This window comes from Anas platyrhynchos, chromosome 36, assembly GCF_047663525.1.
Source record: "Anas platyrhynchos isolate ZD024472 breed Pekin duck chromosome 36, IASCAAS_PekinDuck_T2T, whole genome shotgun sequence".
NCBI classification, from domain to species: Eukaryota; Metazoa; Chordata; class Aves; order Anseriformes; family Anatidae; genus Anas; species Anas platyrhynchos.
Genome location: NC_092624.1, coordinates 4,836,375 through 4,845,791, shown reverse-complemented (window position 1 = coordinate 4,845,791; position 9,417 = coordinate 4,836,375). Strand labels below are relative to the sequence as shown.

Here is a 9,417-nt window from a genome sequence, read left to right as displayed (position 1 = left end):
CTTTGCCCTCCTTCTTCCTTGATGGCCCAACTTTGTTGAAGCATTCCTTGTCTTCTTCCTCCTTTCTTGTCTGCATAGGAGTTTCCTTTCTAAAAAAAAAAAAAAAAGTTTTTTTTCATCCATTTTTTTCTCTTGCATATAGGTGTAACCAATAGTGGCACAGGTTGGTTCTCTGGCCCAGCTATGGGGCCCATCAGAGTATCAGAGGGGCTGGAGTGGCTGCAGGGCCTGTCACAGGGGTTGGAGTGTCTGCAGGGCCCATTGCAGGAGTTGCTGTGGCTGCAGGGCCTTTCAGAGGAATTGGAGTGGCAGCAGGAGCCATCACACAGGCTAGACTTGTGGGAGGGCCTGTCACTGGACTTGGAGTAGCATTGACTGTGTCTTCTAAACATAGGAAAAACCCCAGCTCTTTCCAGCGATTTGTATCTTTTCACAACCCTTTTTCATGCATTTCACCATGTTTTTTAGGATTCTGCACTTGCTCAGAGGTGAAGTTCCAAAGCATTGGATGTGCCCACTGCTCTAGGTGCCTGCTAGTATCCTCCCATACTCCTAGCCTCTACTAAATCTCCTGCCTTGGGGCAGACTTCTGGATGGCACTCTCAAATACTTGTTTAACCTTAAACAAAAGCTGAAGCACATTCAGGAGACATCACAATAGGAACAGGCTAGTTTGACCATCCCCAGGATACTGAAAGCTTTGAAGCTATTGTAACTAGCCTGGAAGAGAAAGGGGAGGAGAAGGAGAAAGAGGAGTGAAGAAGTTTCTATTTTTGTCCTTGCAAAGCCCTCCAAGATTTAGGACAAAGCTCCAAACAAAATGACAGAAGGCATGAGAAGGAAGCACAGAAAAGGTGGACTCTGGCAGCCTTCCATGCTCGAGCCCTCTGTGAGTCTGTGCTGCAACTCCATTCAACTACTTACTCCTGTATTGTCCAAACTCTCCTGCAACTGCCAATGCTGCTATCTTGTGAGAGACAGCACAATCAGGGTGAGCCATCTGCCTATAGACATTAACAGCTGACACAGTGGAACATCTATCCAGGGGAACCTTGAGAAACAGCAGGATTTTGCCTACAGAAACCTCTTGACATTTTGAAGGAGAAAAGCCTAGTCCTGCAATAGAAGAACCCCACACATCAGGGCAGAATGGGACCCTGATGAGTGAGCTGTGCCTAGGAGGAAGAGGGCCTGGGCACCATGAGGGATGCCATACGAGCAGTAGTGTCTGCTCACCAGGAACCAGGCCAGCTTCCTACAGAGCTGCCTTACAAGGAACACGGCCACCAAGAAAATCTGAGTTGTCTTCCTCAGCTCAGATCCGGTGTGACATGACACGGACAAGGTTCTACAGCCAGCAGGGAAAGAGGTGTATGTCTGGGAGTCCCTAGGGTATCCTGGTCTGGAGAGGAACAAGGACTTAGCAAGGCTGTAAGTCCCAACAAGACCAAGATAATTATACCTATGGCTATGGCTGTTGTCTCTGCCACTGAGGCCTAGGAGGAGACAGCTCATCACTAGAGCACCACGGTCTCATTGCTGATATTTTGGAATTGCCTGATCCTGTGCTTTTAGGAAGCAGTGCTTGAAGACTGACCAGCACTGATGGACGCCAATGACTTCAAAAGCAGTTTCCCAGGGGACCTTGCTAACTAGTTCCCCAGGCAGCCTGAAGTCTGCTCTCCCCATATTCAAGACTGAAGTTTTGGTGGCAGTTTTCCTCCTGTCACCAAAAATTTCAAATTCAACAACTTCATGGTCATTATGACCAAGATGGCCACCAATTGCCACGTCCCCTACAAGACCCTCTCTGTTCTCCAGCAACAGATCTAGGAGAGAACCTTTCCTAGTTGGCTCCCTTAGCACCTGAACCAAAAAGTTATCTTCAAGGTGCTTTAGGAACCTCCTGGACCTGCTTGTGTTGGCCATTTGGTAATCACAGTTGATGGCTGGCAAGTTGAATTCCCCATCAGGACAAGGGCAATTGATCTTGAGGTATTTCTTAGCTCTTCAAAGAATAATTCATTGGTGTCATCATCCTGGCTGGGTGGTCTGAGTTATCAGACTCAGCTCAGATGCGGAGTGGCACCACATGCACACGGGTCTGCAGCCAGCAGGGAAAGAGGTGCAGGTCTGGGAGTCCTTAGGACAGCCAGGTGTGGAGAGGAGCAAGGGCTGTGGCAAGCTCCTGTACTATGGGACCCTCCTGGGCAGCACAGCTTGTGCCCAGATGGCAGCAGCTGCCTGGGGCAGTGGCATTCTCAATGCTGTCCTGCACACTGCCAATACATTTTCCCTGCCCCTCTGTCATGACAATGCTTTGGACCAGTTCTTCTGTGAAATCCCCCAGATCCTCAAGCTCTCCTGCTCAGATGACTACCTCAGGGAAGTTGGGGCACTTGTTTTTAGTGTCTGTTTAGCTTATGGTTGTTTTGTTTTCATTGTTATTTCCTACGTGCAGATCTTCAGGGCTGTACTGAGGATGCCATCTGAGCAGGGATGGCACAAAGCCTTTTTTCCACGTGCCTCCCTCACCTGACCGTGGTCTCTCTGTCTATCAGCACTGCCTTATTTGCCTACTTAAAGCACCCCTCTATCTCCTCCCCATCCCTGGACCTGGTGGTAACAGTTCTGTACTCGGTGGTGCCTCCAGCACTGAACCCCCTCATCTACAGCATGAGGAACAAGGACCTCGAGACTGCCTTGTGGAAATTGCTGACTGGATATGTTTAAGACACGGTATATTTCCAATCTGCTTCTGCATCTGACTCATGATGTGAATTACTACTCCTGTAGGCAATATCCTTTTGTTTGTTTGTGTGCTTGGAAGCATTTTTATTAGAGGTTTTTCATAGTTTTAATTTGGCTTATTTTGCCCATTAAAATAATATAGTTCATGACATTTCCATTTCAGTGTCTACTTGTCAAGTGTAGCTCAAAGACTCTATACATGAGGAGCCGGGCTCTCTGTGAATTGAAACAAAATAAAGGAGCCTGCACTGCCTTCTTTGTCTGGCATCCTTCCTCTGAGACCTGGTCTGGCTCTGCAGGGACAGTGCCTGTGTGCAGAGGAAAAGAGTCCCATCCCAGCAGCACGACCAGGGAGCACCAGTGCTTGGTGCATGCAGATCTGCTCTCTTGCCACTTCCACCCTCTCCTGCCGGGCACTGCCTGGGGGGTCAGGCGTGGCTGCTCCTGTAGCTTGGTGCCAGTGGTGCTGTGGGGCTGAGCTGGGACTGCAGGTAGGGACAGGCGGTGGGCACAGCAGTGGCAGAGCTGGCCTGCACTGCAGCACTTCCTGCCTAAGAGGGGATCTCCTCGGGGCACTGCCTGAAGGCTGAGGCCTTCTTGCAAAGCTGCTGTCAAGAACAAGTCCAAGGAAAAAACTCCAAAGAGGTTCCATGCTTTAATGCTTTCCACGTGTAGTGAAAGCGGAGTCCCAGAATGGACTTTTAGGGATCTGGGGCTGGTTCACAAGTTCCCTATTAGTTGCTAGTAACCAGGCAGCTGATGAGTATTTCCAATTCCTAGGCACTCGGGCTCCACAGAACATGATGGGGCTGATGGCAGACAAGATTTTATTTATTTATTTATTTAACCTGGAGGGAACCAGGAGCTTCCAGGAGAGCCCAGGTGATCTGCAGGGGCAATATGAGCCTGGGAGACAATCACAGAGTGTGAGCCTGTTCCAGGTGGACTGACCAGAGCTCAAGTGGTTAATCTGGTGTGAGCTGGCAGAGGACAGCTCTGCAGCTCCAGGGCATACAGCAGCCCGGCAAATGAGTCTGGCGAGTAATTTCTTGCAGCCCTGGGGCAATGGCAGAGACCCAATGAGCTGGGTCTGCCTCCCAGCCTGCCCAGCTTGGTCCTGCAGAATGCCCCTGTTCCCCAGGCACCACAACCCCCTCGCAACATCAATGTTGCTGAAAAGCAACATCGTCAGCTGGGGATGGATCTGGGGCTGGGGCTGGGGGTGGGGATGGGCACGAGATGGGGCTGGGTGGGCACTTCCCCTGAGTGTCTTCTAGGCCAGCTGCAGGCACATGGCTTCTGGACGCCAGTGTGATCTTCACTTTGTGCAAGGAGTTGAGAGACCACCAACAGGCACAGGGCTTGGACACTGCCTGCAAGGTCCCTCCTGCCCTGGCACCTCCCAGGACTGGCATGGAACTGGCTCCTGTGCGTCAGAGAGGCTGGGAGTCCAGCAGCAGTGCCATGGGCCGGAAGGATCACAACCAGCTCACTTCGAGTCCAGCAGCAGTACCATGGACTGGAAGGATCACAACCAGCTCACTTCTACCTGGACAGGTCCTGGGACAAAAAGAAGGTGTTATGTAGGTGTGGTATTATGAGGTCAGTGGTGCCTCGGAAACTCTAAGTCCAGCAGGAAGTGAATGGCTGTTAAACTGCTGTGAGCTAACTACTTTCTGAAGTAGCCAACGGGTCATCCCTTGACTCCTGGCTGGGATCTGTGCCTTTAGGCTCACATCTGCGAATGCACCTGAAAGGCAAGGAGAAGGCACCTGCTTTGCATGTAGTTTGTGAGAGCCTATCTTCCCAAGGGCCTGGTAAACCCCATAGAGGAAGAGGTCTCGAATAGGGGTGTTCACGTCCGAGGTTTCAGCTTTTACCTAAAGTCATCCTTCAGGGTTGTTTTCAGTTTTCTATAAAGAAACTGCCGCTGCCTCCAAGACGCCCGTAACAAACCGAAACATGTATGAGGGCCTGGGAAAAGTTACCCTGGATCCATAGCAGCCATTCTAGATCCAAAAGTTGTAGGCAGGAAGCACCATTTCAGTGTGGTGCAGAGACGCTGGTCACATTGTGCAGGGTGCTCCTACAGACCTTTGTGTCCTTTTCCATCCTGGCTTAGGTGCCGTGTCTGTCTCAGGAATGGAGTAGCCAACAGAGGTGAGACTGAGACTCTGAGATCATGAAAGCCATCAGAAAACTTCCCCTAAGAAGATGACTGATATGGGGAAACCAGGGCAAGCCTGGCCAGGAGAGATGTGAGATATGGGAGAGGGAAGAGGAGCTTGGCCAGCAAAAAGAAATGGTTTCAGAGATGTTAGAAGGTTCAGGTAGTGTTTCTGCTGTAACACTAACTAAAAACAGTCACATAAACCCTTTCCCTATTTCTAGCAGTGACATTACTCCCTAAACCTAAATGCTACTCCACACCATGACAGGAATCCACTGCTCTAATGCCTGACCTCAAAGTATCCCCTGAAGCCCAAGCTCGGCCAATAGACCCTTGTCCTTACCTTTACTCTCTTGATAACCCTGATCCCTGCCCTTAATATTAGCAGTAAAATGCTCTGCTTATCTCTACACAACTTCCTGACAGCCTTAAACAAAACCCTAAACCAAAATACTTGCCCATACCTAAAAAAACACAGACCTGCCACCACAAGCAAAAGACCAAACCCTCCCACTAAACCTTTGCTTAATCTTTAACCCAGAAAGGTGAGCTCTAGTCCCTAATCCCATACACGAACACCTAACACCCAAAGCCCCTATTCCTGTGCCCCTCTCCATTCCTTCAACCCCTCTCCCAACCCTTAACTTGAGATGCCTGGCCCCTTGGGTCAGGGCAGGAACCGTGAGGTTGCTGTGCAGTCACATGGCATTCAAAGATGAATGCGTGGGGCCATGGATCTGATCAGCTTGTGGGCCACAAGGAGGAGACGGGTGGGAATGCTCTGATCAGCTCAGCTCTGCCTCAGGATCTCCTGCCCCAGCAGGAGAAATGTGACTGTGGCAGTGACTGTGAGGTCACTTCTGTCCCTGCAGATGATAGGGCAGCAGTAGGAACATGTCACAGAAAGGGACTGTGAGGTCACTTCTGCCTGAAGTAGCTGACAGGTCACCCTTGACTTTTCCCTGGGATCTGTGCCTTTGGGCTGACATCTGCCAGTGGCCCTGCTAGGCCAGCAGAAGGCACCTGGTGGGCATGCTGACTGTGGGATCCCCTCTGCCTACATACCCAGGAGGACCCAGACAGAAAGAAGGCCCGATATGTGTTCTCTTGTCCCTTCTGGCGCATCCAGGAAGGTTGGAAGTGGCCACAAGGAGGAAGAAATGTCCCCCACCATGACTTCATGTCCAAACTGATACTGGGGCATAAAGAAGTTATTGTTACAGCTAATTCATCCTCTGCTAGGAGAAACAACACTGCTGGTGAGAAATGTGTGTGCCAGGTGAGGGAGGGAAGCCCAGGGATCCCTTCAGGCTGTTTCCCAGCAGGTTCCCCTGCAGCCCCAGGGCCATGTGCAGGGAGCCTGGTGGGGGGCAGAGCAAGGGAGGCCTTGGGCTGGGCCTCTGCTGCTGAGCTGGGCCGGGCTCCTGGGCCCAAGGGGAGCTCCTGGCAAGCGGGCAGCGCTGCAGAGAGACAGCTCTGCCCAGGAGCAGCTCCTCTGCACAGCGCAGCAGGCCTGGGGGCACTGCCTGCAGAGAGACAGTGCTTAAAGGCAGGCAGAAGTGGCAGCATGCCCAGAGCTCCCTGCGGGAGAAGACTTCCCAGCCCTGCACCCGGTAAGTGTCTGGCTGGAGGGCAATGCAGCCGCAGTTCGTGGAGGCAGGAGAAGCCGGGGGTGCAGGCAGGGGTGTCCAGGGCTGTGGTGCAGAGCAGGGTCCCTGCTGTGGCCCAGGGGCTGTGTGCCGGGGCAGGGCCTCTGCCGCCTGCCAGGCTCAGCACTCAGCCTGCCCGGGGAGCTGCCCAGGGCCCTGCGGGGAGAAGCTGCGGGTGGAAGGAGCCCCCCCGGCAGGGCAGGGTCCTGCTGCTGGTGGGAGGCTGCTGCCTGGGGCAGCCTGCTCACAGATCCACAGAACACCAAGATAATTTCACTCTCATCTTTCCTTAGCTTCTCTTTTCAATTTCTCTTTTAGGCTCAGTGGAAATAGATATATATGATGTTATTTTCTAGAAAGCCTAACATTCCTAAGGCATCCTGAGAACATTACAAGGACCCTCAGTAAGTCCCTTTCCTGCCCTTCAGCCCCTAGAAAGCTCCACCACCACCCCTTGCATAGTGTCAGCAGGGTCGTTGTGACCTTGTCTCTAGGACCTGCCCCCAGCGAGCTGCCCCTGGGCAGAGCCCTGCTGCCAGGAGGTGTCTGCAGGGCACAGCTGAGCACCCAGCGGGTGGGATGGGGGCTGTGAGCTGCAGGCAAGAGGTGTGGAGACAGAGACCCAGCTGCAGGCAGGGACAGCTGCAGGCGGCAGATCCATGGGCAGGGGGTGGGAGGGAGCTGCTCCCAGTATCTCCATGGCAGAAGCGATTTGGGCACCTCCCTGCCATGCCTGCACTGCTGATGCCTTCATAATATAGCCCCCTGGACTCTTCCCCTCCCCAGGTATAGAGGTCTAGACATAATTGCATGGGAACTTGTTCATGAGTCGCCTTTGGAGTCAGTGATGTAATTCAGGTGCAGCTCAGACACGGAGCCTGCACGTTCTGCCATGCAGATATGTTAACGGAGGGAAAGGATCCATGTCCCCTCCTGATGTTTAGGGTTGTGGAAATGCTGTGTGTGGGGCTGTGAATGAGCTGTCTCTGTGTTCAGGTCACGCCATGTTTAGGGCATTCCACTCTTTTCCTGCAAGGGTTCTGCTGGGCTGCAGGCTGTCCTCCACTAGGGCACAGCTCTGCCATAGCAGCTCTGTGCTATCCATGGAGAAGACATGTGAGAGATAAGGGCATGGAAATGCTATTGGACATCTCAACTAGGTCAGCTGCAATGATCTGTCTGTCTGTTGATACATGGGGAGAACTGAGACAACCCCCAATATCTGAGGAGTTTGGAGATATGCACATTGAAATTGGATTATTTTGACCTCAGCACATTCTTCCAAGGTTTGTACAAGAAATCGAGTTTTCCTCAAAAAATCTGGCATAATATTTTGCTATATTTTCCTCCCCAGACAGGTCCCCATGCACAAAGGACTCAAATGTCCAACAGCAGCTCCATCACCGAGTTCCTCCTCCTGGCATTCGCAGACACACGGGAGCTGCAGCTCCTGCACTTCGCATTCTTCCTGGGCATCTACCTGGCTGCCCTCCTGGGCAACGGCCTCATCGTCACCACTGTAGCCTGCGACCACCGCCTCCACACCCCCATGTACTTCTTCCTCCTCAACCTCGCCCTCCTTGACCTGGGCTGCATCTCCACCACTGTCCCCAAAGCCATGGCCAATTCCCTCTGGGACACCAGGGCCATTTCCTACTCGGGGTGTGTTGCACAGGTCTTTTTCATTGTGTTTTTGTTTTCAGCAGAGTATTCTCTTCTCACCATCATGGCCTATGACCGCTACATTGCCATCTGCAAGCCCCTGCACTACGGGACCCTCCTGGGCAGTAGAGCTTGTGCCCAGATGGCAGCAGCTGCCTGGGGCAGTGGGGTTCTCTATACTATCCTGCACACTGCCAATACATTTTCCCTGCCCCTCTGCCAAGGCAATGCTGTGAACCAGTTCTTCTGTGAAATCCCACAGATTCTCAAGCTTTCCTGTTCACAGTCCTTCCTCAGTGAAGTTTGGGTTCTTGTGGGTAATGTTTTCGTCGACTTTGGATGTTTTGTATTCATTGTGCTCTCCTATGTTCAGATCATCAAGGTCGTGCTGAGGATGCCCTCTGAGCAGGGACGGCACAAAGCCTTTTCCACATGCCTACCTCACCTGGCCGTGGTCTCCCTGTTTCTCAGCACTTCCATGTTTGCCTACCTGAAGCCTTTTTCCATCTCTTCCCCATCTCTGGACCTGGTTGTGGCAGTTCTGTACTCAGTGGTGCCCTCAACAGTCAACCCCTTCATCTACAGCATGAGAAACCAGGAGCTGAAAGTTGCACTGAACAAAGTGATTTCATTGACATTTTTCACTGATGGTAAACTTCTCATCTGTCTCCACAACTGACTGACAGTATACTCATGACACTCCTGTGCATTTCTTCTTCTTCTTCTTCTTCTTCTTCTTCTTCTTCTTCTTCTTCTTCTTCTTCTTCTTCTTCTTCTTCTTCTTCTTCTTCTTCTTCTTCTTCTTCTTCTTCTTCTTCTCCTCCTTCTCCTTCTCCTTCTCCTTCTCCTTCTCCTTCTCCTTCTCCTTCTCCTTCTCCTTCTCCTTCTCCTTCTCCTTCTCCTTCTCCTTCTCCTTCTCCTTCTCCTTCTCCTTCTCCTTCTCCTTCTCCTTCTCCTTCTCCTTCTCCTTCTCCTTCTCCTTCTCCTTCTTCTTCTTTTATTTTTTTATCATTATATTGTTGTTGTTTTTTTTTTTTTTTTTTAAGTACCATTGTAATGTTCCTACAGACGTTTGGCTTTGTCTCATTTCATCTGAAACATCAACCTGCTCTCTTTCTCTGTCGCCCCGATAAAATATGTATGCCACTGAAACTGTGCTGACTCTCTCATAGTGTCTTTTTGGTA

General features: G+C 51.4%; 1 protein-coding gene across 1 annotated transcript; it reads left to right on the top strand.

The window, feature by feature from the left end:
• The first annotated feature begins 7,951 nt into the window (after nt 1-7,951).
• On the top strand, nt 7,952-8,911 carry LOC119714663 (olfactory receptor 14C36-like). Its single transcript, XM_038171632.2, has one exon. The coding sequence runs from the start codon at nt 7,952-7,954 to the stop codon at nt 8,909-8,911; it is 960 nt and encodes a 319-aa protein (XP_038027560.2).
• Nucleotides 8,912-9,417: the final 506 nt, after the last annotated feature.

Excerpts from the sequence above, each read along its gene's own strand:
- LOC119714663 (XM_038171632.2), top strand. The coding sequence starts at position 7,952 with ATGTCCAACAGCAGCTCCATCACCGAGTTCCTCCTCCTGGCATTCGCA.